The sequence below is a fragment of the Chelonia mydas genome, chromosome 3 (genome assembly GCF_015237465.2).
Source record: "Chelonia mydas isolate rCheMyd1 chromosome 3, rCheMyd1.pri.v2, whole genome shotgun sequence".
In the NCBI taxonomy this organism is placed as follows: domain Eukaryota; kingdom Metazoa; phylum Chordata; order Testudines; family Cheloniidae; genus Chelonia; species Chelonia mydas.
In genome coordinates, this window is record NC_057851.1 from 74,067,577 (window position 1) to 74,084,346 (window position 16,770).

At 39.2% G+C, this 16,770-nt stretch overlaps 1 protein-coding gene across 4 annotated transcripts in view; it reads right to left on the reverse strand.

The window, feature by feature from the left end:
• The window catches only part of ASCC3 (activating signal cointegrator 1 complex subunit 3), a 530,489-nt gene that overhangs the window by 287,544 nt on the left and 226,175 nt on the right, over positions 1–16,770 (reverse strand). For all 4 annotated transcript variants that reach the window (XM_037894528.2, XM_037894526.2, XM_043542702.1 and 1 more), the window contains exon 12: positions 4,583–4,759. In XM_037894528.2, the coding sequence (XP_037750456.1) occupies positions 4,583–4,759 (177 nt within the window). The remainder of the gene's footprint in view (positions 1–4,582; positions 4,760–16,770) is intronic.

The following is a 16,770-nucleotide window of genomic DNA, read 5'->3' on the forward strand; positions in this document are numbered from 1 at the left end:
CAAATGATACAGTACAGAGTCAGCATCATTTCATTATTCATGTCCACATAATCCCCAGACTGATCCCAGCCATCCCTGACCTGGGATCCTGCCACCCTCCCCTCATATGAGGTGAAAGGAGGTCATAAAAGTGTGTGTGTGTGTGTGTGGGGGGGGTATCAGCTCCCCACTGTTCCAGAAATAGGAGCCCCCAATCCCCTTCCTCAGATCCCTTAAGGGAATTGCCTCTCATGTTGTGGGTTCCAGGACTAGCTGCTCCAAGAAGCAGTCATTTATGGTGACAAGAAACTCTCTCTGCATCCTGTCCTGAGGTGACATGTTCCCAGTCAATATGGGGGACAGATGAAATCCCCCACTATTGTTGAGTTTTCTATTTTTATAGCCTCCCTAATCTCCCAGAACATTTCACAATCACCATCCTGCTCAGGTGGTTGATAGTATATTCCTACTGCTATATTCTTATTATTCAAGTACGGAATTTCTAGCTATAGAGATTCTATGGTATTGTTTGATTCATTTATGATTTTTCCTCTCTTTGACTCTATGCTTTCTTTCACATATAGTGCCACTCTCCCCTTAGCACAGCCTACTCTGTCATTCCTATATACAGTAGAACCTCACAGTTATTAACACCAGAGTTACAAACTGACTGGTCAAGCACACACCGCATTTAGAACCAGAAGTATGCAATCAGGCAGCAGCAGGGACAAAAAAAGCAAATACAGTAGAGTACTGTGTTAAACATAAACTACAAAAAAAAAAGGGGGGGGGGGAGTTTAAAAAAGATTTGACACGGTAAGGAAACTGTTTCTGTGCTTGTTTCATTTAAATTAAGATGGAAAATAGCAGCATTTTTCACTTGCACAGTAAAGTTTCAAAGATGCATTAAGTCAAGGTTCAGCTGTAAACTTTTGAAAAAATAATATTTTATTCAGTTACAAACAGTTGCCATTCCTGAGGTGTTCTTAACTCTGAGGTTCTACTGTATTTTGTACTCTAGTATTACTGTGTCCCATTAATTATTATTTTTTCCACCAAGTTTCAGTGGAACCTATTATATCAATATCCTCATTTAATACCAAGCATTCAAGTTCACCCATCTTAGTATTTAGATTTCTATCATTTGCATACAAGCATTCATAAAAAGTTTGTCACTTTTTAGCTGTCTGCCACCATGTGATGTAACTGAACAGGACTCTTTAGCTAGTGAGCGCAAACATATGGTAAATTCACAGCATTCAATCAATCTTCTTATTTTTACCTCAGAAATTTCTTGAAAAGTCATTTGTTCACATATACTGATTTTATTATGGGGTCTCAATCTTTCTTTTAACCATATACTACATTTAAAGTCCTATCAAGCAAAATTGTGCTTCAGGACATGTTAGGAGATAGAAAGAATCTCTGACTGGAATTTTTGCCTAATTGATGTTTAACACTGGTATGGAACCAAACTTTTGTACAAATAACAGTAAGTTTTGAAACCATGTGTTCTGTTTTCACTTAAACAGAAGAGCATCATTTGGAATGAGAATTATTTTGTACTTTCTTTGGCCAGTTTTAATTTTGTGCAGGCCAGGTTGTACACTGTAGCTAATTGTTTTCTAACCATATCAAATAAAACAGAGGGAAAAAAGCACTGTCATTGTCTAGTGTCTGGACTTAATAACAAAGAAACAAATACGCATTAACTCATGTACCTAAGAGTTTTATCCACCTTCTACACTAGGGACCCAAAACCAGTTTGTTTTCCAATCCAACTATTAGGTATTTTTCCAATCTGGGCTGAGATGTATCTGCCCTTTTGACCAGAACAATAACCAGAGAGGGACAAATGCAAAGGTCTTTTCTGTTTAAGTTTTGGCATTTGTTACTCACTGAGGTAGGAAAGGTTTCTGAAAAACATCAGACTAATGCCTTAGACCAGGGGTGGCCAACCTGTGGCTCCGGAGCCACATGCAGCTCTTCAGAAGTTAATATGCGGCTCCTTGTATAGGCACTGGCTCCTGGGCTGGAGCTACAGGTGCCAACTTTCCAATGTGCCAGGGGGTGCTCACTGCTCAACCCCTGGCTCTGCCACAGGCCCTGCCCCGACTACACTCCCTCCCCTGAGCCTGCCATGCCCTCGCTCCGCCCCCCCACCCCGAGCCTCCTGCAAGCCACAACACAGCTGGTCAGGAGGTGCGGGCCGGGAGGGGGAGGCGCTGATCGGCGGGGCAGGGAGCTGATGTGGGGCCGCTGATGTATTACTGTGGCTCTTTGGCAATGTACATTGGTAAATTCTGGCTCCTTCTCAGGCCCAGGTTGGCCCCCACTGCCTTAGACCCATGTGCCTCCTAGCTGCTGAAAGTATGTGGGGAAATGACAGTGTTCATATTATGGCTGCTTCTACTAAAGTGAGGAGGATGCTGTCTGTTTTGAAGGGGCCTTGTGAGCAGTCTATACACACAATCTGGAAACAGATTGCTAATTGGCCAATCTTCACTTTTTCGGATAAGGTTACTGGGAAGGTTGTGGCAAGGCAACTATCATAATATCTAGCTGCCTCATAGCTCCTTGATATTTGCCAGCCTCATAGCTCCTTGATACTTGCCAGACCAGCTACAAACACTGCATCTATTGTGTTGGCTGATGATCTCCTCCTAACAACGGACAACGATTAAGAATCCATGCTAATATTATTAGACCTAACAGCTGCTTTAGTGGATTGTGTCAAGAGTTGCTTGTTGGCCCCACAAACATGTTTGTGCTGTCTCCTTGGTCATGGGAGGGTTGGGAGAATGCAGACAGAGGCCTGGTTCTGCAAGGTCTCACACTCTGTTTGGGTAGGTTCAGTTCCTATATTGTCCTGGGAGAAATCTTCTGACATGGAGATTCAATACTCTGCATTCCTCATTGAAGATGCCAGCTGCTGTAAGGCACATTCAATTGACTCCACAGTGTTTTTTCTACCTCAAATGTCTGATGACATTCTTCTGAGCAATACAAGGACTTTTTCTTGGCCTGTGATATTAACGGAAACATCATATCTGTCTACCTTTTTTTGTCCACATGAGGAGGGGTCATTCACTGATAATTTCACTTCCTTGTTACCTTTTTTTTGGCAGGGAAAGGGGAACTAGTTATTTCACGGTCATTTCAACAATACTTTGTGAAGTACTTGACATAGTTGTCTGCTTTCATTTTAAAGCTATAAAGCTTATTCCAAAGCTGCTATTAGGATACTACATCTTTGCCTTTTTCTAATGATACAGTACGAATAAACTAAACATTCAAATGAAGTATTAAGAAATGTTTAAAGAAAGGCAACAGCAAATATTATTGAAGGTACTTGAAACAATTAATGAAGGTTAAAATATGCACATCATAATAAGTACCATATGGTAAACTTATCCTTGTGTGCACATACGTGAAATGGCTCCCCTATGGTTTTAAGGCACCTTTCTTTTCTGCATTGCGGATGGAGTGAATTATTTAAAGAACCTAATGAGAAAGTCATTTTTCACGCTTTTAAAAACCTACCATGTTATCGATGGAGCTCTGACACTAACTTTTGGTTGAAAACGTAATTTTAAAAAAATAGGCAACCTACAGTCTAGTAGGATATTCTAAGGTAGTGTGACAAGTTGGCCTACAAAATAACATGATTTCTTATCTTACTTTGCTTTAGCAATCAGAGAGTAAAATATAGGGGAATTATTTCCAAGCCAAATCACGAAAAGATGTATATTTAACTTGTATTTAACTGCAGAATTAGTATTTTTGTTTTAAGCGTCAAGTACATTTATCTCAGACTGATTTAATATGCAGTAATGAATTCTAATACAAATATAGTTACCTTTACATGATCTGTATACCTTGGTTATATTTTCTCTCTTTTTCTCATTTTGGAAAAGAATATAAAAGACTGGGTTAAAGACTACTTTCATGTCTCGCTATCAAAACTGCATGTATCAAAGCTGATAGCTTTTCCTATGACAGGTTTTGATCATAAATTACTCATATGGCATTTAGTACATCAAATCATATTTTTAACGTTTATGTCCAAACTACTTGAGTACTTTCCACTGAGTTGAGTGCTGTCACTTCTTATGTATCCTAACAGCAAAACAAACCAAATTCCATAATTTCCACCAAAGATAGGGACTGAAATGGGAGAACTGGACAGAACAATCTGCTTTGAAAACACACTTCACAACAAGATTTTGGTACGGAAACTCACCAACTGATCATAATAACTGCTGTTTAATCAGGATAGAGCTTTGTTATCAAACACTCTGCTTAATGAGGAGAGTACAAAGGAGATAAATGGTGCTTAACCACAGTGAAAATTCTAAGTTCCAGTCTAAGTTATGCAAGATGGTACTATTCTGAAAATTTGGAAGTAACTTCTGAGCCCGGGTGTTTGTGAAGAGATCTACTTACAATGCATGAGGCTCCTGCACGAAAAGAATAATATAATCTGGAGTATTCAACCACTACCCAGATAGGTAGGAAGGCATTTATAAGCACACATGCTGGAATCCATAGTTCTGTATAAATGTCCAAAAAAACATCTTCCAGATTTTCCATAGTCATTTACCTTATTTGTTGTCTTAATTCCTATAAATGTCTGCCCAAGTGGTACAGGTCGAAAACGGCCATCGAAATAGAATAGTCCGATGTAGGGATTAACATGTAGAAAGGTGGCAACATCGAGGTAATTAGGTAATGTAGCCGAAAGGCCCAAAATCCTGATCATGCTCTGTGTAGATTCAACCTATCAAAAAATTAAACAAATGACTTAGATATGAGTAAATAATCTGAGTTTTATAAATCAGATACAGAAAAGGATTAAAACATACCTTATAAAATAAGTGAGTCACACTATTTTTTCTTGCAAACAGCTAATAGTTTAAACATAAAGGAGGAGAACAGAACACAAGCTGGTGGTTGCTGTCTATTCTATACACCGCATCTCCATTAAAACATTCTAATACCTCTTCTCATTAAAACATTTTACTTCACCCAACAAAGTTAATAGTTTTGTACTGCCATAAAAAAGTTGTATCTGTAATAACAGCCACATTTAAAAGGTCAATACAGGGTTTAGTTAAGGAAAAGATAATTAGGCTCCCTCACTCCAATTCAGACCACAAATGTGAGGTTTATGAACCTGAAGACAATACCAAGATAGCTGTTTAAATGGTATAATTAGGTTAATTCATTCTAACATTGCTGTCTGCCCTCTGAATTGATATACAGTCTCTGTTGGAAAAAAATGTCAACTTATAACTATATAACTTTTTTAATGTAACGACATTATGTATGAAATGTCTTGATCAGATACACTCACATAAGCTTTTGTTGCATGAGATATTTCTTTTCACATAAGAGTTTATATGTTACCTGTACTTGTAGAGAAAAACCATTTTCAAATATATATATTTTTTTACTATTCTAGTTTAGTTTGCATAAACCTCAAAGCAATCTTTAAAGTAACAAACCATCATAAAATAATCACTTTTTAATTGTGCAATTTGTATCATCTCCTTTGCATTATGATTTCTTTTTGATACATAAATTTATTTTCTTCCCTGTAAACAGTGCAGATTTTACGATTTTTGTAAGAAGAGTAAAATTGATGCAGAAAAATACAACTACATGCATTATTCTGTTGAGGAAATCCAAGCTAAGGAGAAATCTCTGATTCTACCTTCCATGGCAAATTGAGACAAATTTGCCAGAGATTCAATGCAGCAAACACATGACGACTTCCATTTTTCAAAGACAAGGCATGTTAAAGTTCCTCTCATGAGAGAGTGCATTCAAGAAAACAAAGCCTATGAGAAACCAGAGTGGGAGAAAATTTTCAGCATTCTCCATCATCTTCCTCTCCTCATCCCTCCGACCTCCTCACCTTTCCCCTTCATCTGTTCACATTCATGCTGTCACATTCCAGCTATTCTCCTTTACACTCCAGTTTCTCCATAATAAAAAAAGATATTTAAGAAATTAACCTGATTTTTTAAAAATAGTATACTAATAAATAGAAAGACGACATCTAAGACTGGAACACGATAAAAGTGTATAAAATAAAGAATGAGACAGAAAAGGCTGACAGGCAGAATGGAAGTTCCCAGTTTTTTAACACAAGAATAAAGGAACATTACTCTGAAATTAAAAGGTGGGAAATTCAAAACCAATAAAAGGAAATATTTTTTCACACAACACGTGATTAAAATGCAGACCTTGTTGCTATAGGAAATCACTGAAGACGAGAACTTAACAGGATTCAAATAGGAATTGGAGATTTATATGGATATCAAGAATATCCAGGAGTTATGACAAAATAATTCGTGACAAAAATTCTGTGTTTCGGGGCATAGGTCAATCTCTAACTACTAGAGTCTAGAATGAGACCTATGCAGGGGGCAGGTTATCCCATGTCTCCCTTCTGCTAGGTTCTTACATCTTCCTCTGAAGTATCTGGTTCTGGAACTATCAGAAACAGAATATATTGGTACAAATGGACATTGATTAAGTATGGTAATTCCTGTGTTCCTAAATATAGATATGAACTTGGCAAACGTAATGCTAATATTATTGGCATCTTCCCATTCCAACTCGTTTGCTATCAATCATGCTGTAATTAAACATAACACAAACTCTTCAAAACATGCCACTTGTCATTTGCATGTCTCTAAAGCACACAGCACACTTCTGGGGAGTTAAATACTAATAATAATACCTCTCCACATTCAATCTTTCATCTGAACGTACCCCCCACCCCCCCCGTCATCTATTTTTGGATGTCCAGTCTCCATTTGAAACTCTCACTCTTCAAAACTGAACTTCACACCTTTCCTTTTCTATCTCTCTTGTCAACTCTGCTATTCGTTCTGACAGAATCTGATCCTTTCCGCACTGTCAGATGTCACTTAGGGCACGAAAAAGGCTCTGTCATACCTGTCTATCTTGGGACACTCTTTGCATGTCCTCAGTGTTGTAAGTCTCAAAACCTTTCCCCCTCTTTGGCCTGTTCTACACCTAAAAAATAGATCGACCTAGCTACATGGGTCAGGGTGGGAAAAATTTCACACCCTGTGCAACCTAGTTAGGTTGACCTAACACCACTATAGACCCAGGTCAACAGAATAATTCTTCCATTGACCTAGCTACTGCTTCTTGGAGAGGTGGACTAAATACATTGATGGAAAAAACCCTTTGGTCGATATAGGACGCATCGACATTATGGCACTACAGTGGCACAGCGGCAGCACCATAGCTGTGCTGCTATAGCCACTGTAGTGTACACATACCCTAAGTATCACTTCATGGAGGGATTCTTTCATTCGGCATCTTTTAGGTCTTCTTCCAGCTGCCCAATGGCACACTTGCCATGACAGACATTAGATAAGTCTACGCAGCAAAAGAAGACCTGCAGGGTTAAAAATAATAGTGTAGATGTTCAGGCTTGGGCTGGACGCCAGGCTCTGAAACCTGGTGAGGAGGGAGGGTCTCAGAGCCCAGGCTCCAGCCCGAACATATACAGGGCTACTTTTAGCCCTGGAGTGTGAGCCCAAATCACTTAACCTGGTCTCTGAGACTTGCTGCCATAGTTATTTGGTTTTTTGTACCTTTATTTTCATTCTAAACTCAGCCTGCTCTTCCCTTAGCTTTGCTACAACTGCTTCCTTTATTCTACAAAAGATGATACTGTAGAAGACTTTGTCTATCACTGAAAGGAATGTAACACCTTTCAATTTAATATAATTACTTAGATCACCTTTCTTTTGCTATTTTGATCACAGTGCCATTTTTCTGGAGACTTTTCTTGGTCCCATACTTTATTGAAAAGTTCAGTACTTTTAATCAGTCGTCTCATCATCACAAGCTTTCAACGTGTGCCAGGTGACTGTCTTCATCTGCACCCATCCCAGGTTTTAACTTAAACTCTGCTCCGACTCTCAGGACCACAAACTGTTAAACTGGCAGATGCTCTATCTAGTGCTTTGCCAAGTTTTCATTTTGTCCTTTACCATTTTTACTACCTACGACGTAGCTCAGGCTGCACTCAGAGTTTTGCATTATAGTATGAAGATTAATTTGTTGGATGAAGCATGTTTCCCTATTTGTTGGAGGAAAAAGAAAGTACTTTGTGAACAGTTGTGGAGTCTGTCACTGACAGTGAAAATATACTGTGTGAGCATTAAGAGTCAATGAAGAGATGTCCCATAACTTGGTATTTCCTTGCTTTTTAGAGTTTGCATGGGTGAGATGTCACACACACAACCTTAAATCCTTTTGAAAAAAGCTGTTTATGGAACACTATACACACAAATACTTTATATATGTGTGTGTACAGACAGATTGCGTATATATATGTGCACGTGCGCACACACGAATTTCCCATAAATAATATTAGACATGTGTATATACACGTGTGTATCTATACACACAATATGCATGTATATGTACATACATATATACACACACATACATAAAATGATTGTTTATGGAAAATTCCACACACACAGGACCTGTCCCCTAAGGAATCTAAATCCCTTATACTTCAGGGCATAATCCAATCACTAAAATGGGGTTAAGAAGAAAATTTCTTATATTCAGGTTGTTCTTTCATTGTCCTTAATAGGATTTCCTTCACCCCCATCCTCCCCGAAGCTCCTGGACATTAGCCATGTCAAGGACATCACACCGTAAGTGATGGACCCTTGGGGCTTACCTCAAATTCCCATGTTCCAAACTACTTGGGGCACCTTATATGAAAACTAGACTTTTGTCTCTAATGAGCTAACTTGGTCCTGTTGCTTATGCCTTAAATGGGATCATACCTGTTCATTAAATCAAATGCATTGGTGTAGAGATGATGACAGTGTCAGAAACAGGATTGTACATCCAGGCAGGGATTAATTAGTAGAAACAGATGAACTGACAAAAACCACAGTCTGGTTTCTCGTAAAAAAACCAAGAGTACTAAACAAGAAATAATATACAGGCCAGACTGCCTTTAAGCAAGACATTTTTTTTCAGCTTCCCAGGAAATGAGTCCTTTTTTATTAACACAATCACCGTGCAAATGTATGGAAGCACAATTTGTTAAAAATAATATGAAAAGTATGATAAAAGCAAATAACGAACAAAGAACATATTAAAAACAATTATTTGTGTACAGTAAGATGCTTTCATTGCACTTTAATTTATTTCTCCAAAACGGCCTCTGTTGCCCATATGGTCCAGTTTAAGCGGCTTATTTTACAGAATGTATACAGTATATTTGGATAATTCATTTTGTGTGCATTTAAGTCAAAGAAAAAACAACATTACTCATGCAGCATATTGTTTTCACTCAGTCATTTTTATTTCTCAAACAAATTTGTTTCCTGAAGTCTTTGTACTATGCCAAATGTGATATCTTAAACAAATTGTATTTTTAAAGTTATCTGACCACCTTATAAATGTTCAACTGCAGAAGAGGTTTTGTTTTGGTCCTACCTGCCCACCAACTGAAAAACACTCCCTATTGCATAATAGCTCATTAGGTTTCCTTCAAATTTCCAAAACACACACCCACAACCCAGTACTTGGGACCTGGAAATATGAGAGAGTTTTCATCCCAACATCTGAGAGATTTCATCCCAATTTAAAAAGTTGTAAACCACTGATAATGGTTCAGACCACCATTATTGTGGTCTGAACCATAACTGCTTTGCTAGTGTGGCTTTAATTCCAAATAACGGACATAGATTTAATCTAAGGATATTGGTGCGGTAGAGTGGAAGTTTCACACTAAATACCTAATTAGTCTCTCTGAAATGCATGAAGGATGAACAAAGAGCCTGATTTTCTGCCTGATTATGTCCTATTCAAAGAAGCATCAAGTATGTCTTGAATATCAGGGCAGCAAAGGACTCAATCGTAGGGTGTTTTACATAAAGACAAAGCAAAGAAAGTGTGATGTCTTGATTAATGTGGAAGGATTAAATATTCTTGAGAAAAAAAGAGAGGACACGCTTCTCAGGGGACATGAAGAGGAAAGATTCCTGATGCACAGAGAGCCCAAACTTGAAAACCTGTGTACAGAGACCGTTACAACAAGCACCGTAATTGATCAAAAATACAAACATGCATAAGGAGAAATAGCTGTCAAGTGGCCAAAGTGTACTTATAAAGTGGTGTAGTAATGTGAGTGCAATGATCACAACTTGGATGATTAGGCAGTGGATGTGATCCACTCAATAGCATAGGAATACAGTAACATTAGCTAACTGATTGGTTCTCATAGAACACAATAAAGCAAGAAGAACAGATGTGCACAGGGAGAACTCACACTTAGTCCTTTATTAGAGGTCACACAAAAAATCTCCAGAATAAGCAGTGGTTCAGACCTATAGCAGAATCGCCCACCCACTGCCTCGGGTCCCTGTTCTTAGGAACCTCAATAACTTTGACAGACTTTCATATGTTGAGTAACACCTCTCCTTGGGGGGTCTAGGTTTATTAAAGTTTAAAAGGCAACACAAGAACTCCCACCCAGCCTTCCAAGCTGATTCACAACCCTTTATGCAGGGTTCTTAGTCCCATCCCTGCTGCTTTCCTCTAGCAGAATTACTCTTCACACTACAGTCTTCCTAGCTGGCTCCTGCTCCGTGCAGACTTGCATCCCCAGCCCTCTGTCTAAGAGCCAGGAAGAATCACTCTGTAGAATATCTCATTCAGTCCTCCTGCTCCCTGGAATCTCTCAACTTCCAGGACTTTGTACCCAGAGATTCCCTCTCTCCCCTTTGACTGTACAGGTGTCTCTCTTATCTACACTCCATGCCTCATTTAGACACACACCTGCCTGTCATGTGACACTGCTTATTTTCTGCACCTGGGAAGTAGAGCTAATTGTGTCACACCTGAGGCTGGACCCATTTCCTCCTTAAGGGCCAGTCGCCTTGTGAAAAGGAAGATTTTACATTCAAAAGTCTTGCACCAAGAGAGGCCTCGGAGAAGAGACCCTGAGCAAGCAGGGTAAAGACTGCATAGGAGGAGATGTTATCCTCAATAGAGCCCCCGTCCCATCCTTTCTGCAGGAAGAGATACGTGAAAGCGTGTACCAGGCCCTTTAAGGCCCCCTGCTGGAGGCCCCATGACTCTACTGCAGCAAATGTGGGTCTTCCATGCCTTTCTGGAGAGGCTTCATATGAAGTAGACAATAAAAGCCCAGCAGTCTTAATTAAAAGCGCTGCAGGGGCATAAGTAGTTCAGTTCCTGGCTGGGACTGGAGCAGTAAGGAAGGGTGCTCCACTCTGGCCATAGAAGCTCAAGAGAACCAGAAATTGAGTTCTGGTTACATTTTGCTTTCTGCAAGGATAGAGTGGATCTGAGAACTGTAACTCCAAGGGAATGGGTGACAGGGCAGAGATCTGGTGGGAAGAAGACCAGGAAAAATAGTACCAGCTAATGGAGGGAGTTAAAGGGAGCTGTATATAACCACTGTTCCTGGGGTCCCTGGGTAGGGACCTGGAGTAGTGAACAGGCCCAGTTTCACCCACTGGCAACTGGGAAGTGGCCTCATACCTGAGAAGAGGACAAGAAAGGGCTGGAATTTAAAGAATTCAGGGAGGGGCTGAAGACCCTGGGAACAGCAGCTAGACAGTCTGGTGAACCCTTGGTTACCCCTCTCCCCTGGAAGGGGACTGAGCTTGAGAGAGGACCTAGCTGGACGGCTGGGGCAGTGAGAACCAGTGAAGACAAGAGTCTCCAGGGAGAAAGCCCTAGGGGCAGTGCTCTATAGCAGGGCAGCTGAAGGACCTAAAGTTAGCCCAGAAGAGGCTGAGAACTGAGCCCAGAGACAGGAATGAAGACACTAACAAGGGCACAATGATAGTCCTCGTTGGATCTTTTTTTTAGCCAGGAAGGGGTTCATTCATGCATATTAACTGTGCATAACTTGGCTGGACAGCTGAGCCACTGAAAACCTGCCTAGTGAGAACAGCAGCCGACAGGAGGTGCCAGACCCAAGAAAGATTGCAGCATTGTACCTAGCTGACAGAAGGCGCTCGTGAGAGGTGAGTGACCTATCACAGGGAACAAATTATAGTTTAAAAACCTGTGCTGGATATGCCTGATGCTAATAACTCTTCAGAAGCATAAAATGTGAACTGATTTCAAATCAATTCCATTTTTCTCTATTTAAACAACTCTTTTGGTCTTGAAACTAAGACCAGTGGGCATTTGCTGATATACTAGTTCTGCTGCTTGTTCACAGGCACCAGCAAGATGACATCATGTTAATCTGGAAGTCTACTTGCATTCTTTTCTTCTAATCCATAAAGAAACTGAGATCTAGACAAGTTAATACTATATATTAATTTTCCTAAGGCCCTTAAAGTAAGAAAATATTAGCTTCAAAATGCAGTTGTGGGTTCCTTTAATTCAACACACAGTAAAACTACATGAAGCATTTAACAGAAACACTTCATGTTAACTCTGGAACAATGTACTGTCTTGCACATCAAATATAGTTCTGTGCTATATAGACCATGGTTTCTGAGCAAACCAATAAACCAATGTCTTCAAACTATACCATTTTAGCTTGAAAATACCAGTTGTAATTTGCAAGGCTTCACTGGTGACACCATTGTAAATTTAACATTTCAGTTAAAATTTATTCATCTGGCAAATGAGTTAGTTTGATCTCTAATTAGAAGATAGGAAAAAAATCTGTCCTGCATTCTAACTCCATATGAAACTCAAATGGGAGGATTAACATCGATGCAAGCATATCTCAAAGTATCAAACATCACTAATGGAATTTCCTTTTCTACATAAAAGAATGCTTAAAATATCTGAAAGTTAAAGTTTTTAGCGCGACGATTCTTCTGTTTCATGTACATTAACCCATAAAAATATTGGAAAGTTCTGAAATAAATCCACAGGTAAATTCTGGGGGTTTATTTTGCTTAAATATGAAGATATAAACAAAATACTCATTGAAATACTGTTAATAATCTAGTTTAAAGCCACAAGTGACAGAATATTCAACATTAAATCGGATGCTTTTTAAAATCATCCCTCAATATGTCAGTGTTCTCCAATACACGCATCACAGTATGTTCAATCAGATTTCTCTGATTTTTCTGTATTGTCAACAGTATTTAAAGTAGACACATTAGAGTAGGAGCCTCGACTAGGAATTTCATTGGCTTCATGAAGTTTGTTACGTTATCAAGATTATTTTTCAGGGTTGGGGTGGGTCAGTTCACATCTTTGTTATTGTCAATGATGTGGTACATTGTATGGACTGTTACATTAAAGTTAATCACTATTGGGCATCCCCAAGAGCAAGTAACCTAAATCCTGATCTAAAAGAAGGAAAACAGGTAAGAGAGAACCATTTAAGCACTGGGTCAAAAAAAACAAAAACAAAACCACACCACACCAGATTCCTCCCCCAAAAGTGTTCTCAGCACTCAAAGTTAGGACCAGAACTAGAACTGCTTTTAAAAATAAAAGGGAAGCAGGAGGTTGGGATACAAAATATCTCAAAAAAAAAAAAATCTTGGCAGATTAACATCAAATTTACACAAAACAGTCCCATGTGCAAAGAAGTCTGCATGTGAGCTCTTCAACAGAAACTAATCCTTCCTCTACTGAAATAAATGTAGAGTTTATCAACATAAGGCTTACTAATTAAAAATACCTTAATTATGGAACCAGTTGCTCTACAGTATAGTAAAAGTAATTAGAAAAGTCAATATTTGTCAGCCATAGGAATCTCAGAAAATGTGTGGCAATTGTTGGAAAATTCTGACTTTTTAGTAACAGTCACTGTACCAAAACTTTCATATAAAATCAGCAATACAATAAAATATGACTCATTGTTTCCTTTCATCGTGCCCTTTCCCTGTGCCTTGGAATCCCTCTTTGATCATGTACCGAGATTCTTTGCTCACATCCAACTCTTTCCTAAAAACTCACTTTGATCCACTTGCCTTCCACCGCTAGCTCTCCACCACTCTGTCCTTCTATTCATACAAAATACTACAAACTTTTTTTTAAATAAGTAAAGAACCAGGGAGCAACAAGAAGTGTGCTCAACCTAAACAAGTCAAATTGCTTGACAGTCATCACTCTCCTTGCTCAACTACTTTGTGCTTGTATATGTAATCTGAATTGAAGGCTATTTGGGTCATAAGCTATCTGTAAAGTATCATGCATGCTTACAGTTCTTTATAAATACAATACACTACTACTACCCAGGAGATACAGCGTGGCTAACCTAATGCTGTTGTGGTAATTGTAAAAGGCCAGAGAAAAAAAGTTAACTGTATATCCTTTTCTCCTCCTCCTCTTTCTGCTGTAATTATAGCTTTATCCTTTCAGTGATTTATATCCAGATGTGAACTTTATTTTTTTCTAATGATTTACAGATTTTTTTAGAATGTGGGAATCAAAACTGATTGTATATTTTGTGTACTGTGTCTTCATTTGTAATCTCTGAACGTGTTAATTTGTGTTTATATTTGCCCATGTATGTTTTGAAAAGTCTGCCTTAACACCCATTTGCATATTTTATATACATACACTGCATAAAAATTCATATTTTGGTGTTCCTGTGTCATTCATTGTTTTTATTACAGTTGTGCCTAGAAAGTCTCTGACCCCATCGTACTAAGCACTGGGCACACCTTTACTACTGAAATTGCTTGAGTGTCCCAAATCTAAACATTTCTAAAATAATGAAACAGTTATTTTTAGAAATGTAATTTAGAATCTAAACCAGTTGACCTTGGTATTCACTTTAAGTGTGTTCTGCATTCTACTGAAACATGTCCTTGAAGAATTTATTCTTAGGGTTTAGATGGAGGATGTCTTCAATAATCTTGAGCTAAAGATCTCACATAAGAAAAATCTGCAATGAAACCTCAACAGTTACAAGATTTCCTTTTGAGGAATAAATAGCAATCTTGTTTCTGTGTCCAGTTCTTTAAAGGATTCACTGTGCCTTATCAGTTTGATAAACAGGCTGTTATGACACTTCAGAAACAGGATTAGGTCAAGGAATAAAGCTGTTTTATATATGTATCTAATTCAAAGGAAACTACAGTTCTGTTGGGGAAAGTGACAGCACATCTTCTCTTCGTTTAGCCAATGCTGTCACAGAATCATAGAACCGCAGAAATGGAAGGTACCTCAAGAGGTCACCTAGTCCAGTCCCCTGCACTTTATCTAGACCATCCTTGACAGGTGTTTGTTTAACCTGCTCTTAAAAATCTCCAATGATGGATATTCCACAACCTCCCTAGGCAATTTATTCCAGTGCTTAACTAACCTGACACTTAAGAATTTTTTTCCTAATGTCCAACCTAAACCATCCTGTGACACACTGTACCTCGAGGGAACACTCAGTACCCCCCTGTTCATCCTTATAATATGATTGTGTGGTATCCAATGCAAAGTTTGTCATATCAGTTGTCTTTGGAAGGCTCATGATGCACGAAGCATTGTTGTTATAGTAATGTTATAGGTTGCAATTTCACGTAAGTAGTTATGAGGCTCAAAATGTGTCCTCGTGGCTTAAAATAAGCCCAGGCAAAACACCCTAGGAGCAGAGGGGCAGTTCACACCTCATCAGGGCTTGTATGGGACAAATCTAGCCCAACCTCACAGGAACAAAGGACACTGGCTTAGACAGCAACAAAGGATCTGTTGGACTCTTGAGTGAGTTACCCCCCCGTTCCCTTGATCAGTTTATGACTACAATGAGGTAATGCTCACCTTACTCTGAAGGGAGGGGCAAAGCCAAGATGGAAGAAAGAACATGATAAAAGGGAGAGACATTTGCCATGTTCTTGCTCTTCCACCTCCAACTACAGACACCACCACCAAGCGACTGAAGAGCTGATCAAAGGGGAGAGCCTGGCTGAAGGGCAACCAGCCAGCCTATGGTGAGAAGCATCTAAGTTTGTAAGGGCACTGGAAGTGTTAAGATCAGCTTAGACTGCGTTTTGCTTTTATTTCATTTGACCAAATCTGACTTCTTGTGCTTTGACTTATAATCACTTAAAATCTATCTTTCTAGTTAATAAACTTGTTTGTTTATTCTACCTGAAGCAGTGTGTTTGGTTTGAAGTATGTCAGAGACTCCCCTTGGGATAACAAGCCTGGTGCATATAAATGTCTTTGTTACACTGACGAACTAATATAAGCTTGCAGTATCCAGTGGGCATAACTGTACACTAAAAGATGGAGATTCCTATGGTTGTGTCTGGGACCAGAGATATTGGCTAGTGTCATTCAGATGCACAATCCAAGCAGCAGCTGGACAAAAGTGCTCACTCATGTAGCTGGGAGCAACTTACATGCTAGAGGCTGTGTGTGAATAGCCCAGGAGTGGGGGTTCTCACAGCAGAGCAGGACAAGACTGGCTCCCAGAGTCAAGGATTGCAGTGACCTAGCAGATCACCAGTCCAGATAACACCAGGGGAACATCACACACCCTTTGCTGCAATTTAAGACAACTGCCTCTTGTCCTATCCTTTTCTCCCTCCTCCTTGTAAAAACCATTTATGTACTTGAAAACTGTTATCAGGTCCCCTCTCAGTCTTCTCTTCTCCAGACTAAACAAATCGATTTTTTTTTTTCAATTTTCCCTCACAGGTAATGTTTTATAGACTTAATTTTTTTGCTGCTCTTCTCTGGACTTTCTCCAATTTGTCCACATCTTTCCTGAAATGTGGCTCCCAAAATAGGACACAATACTCCAGTTGAGGCCCGATC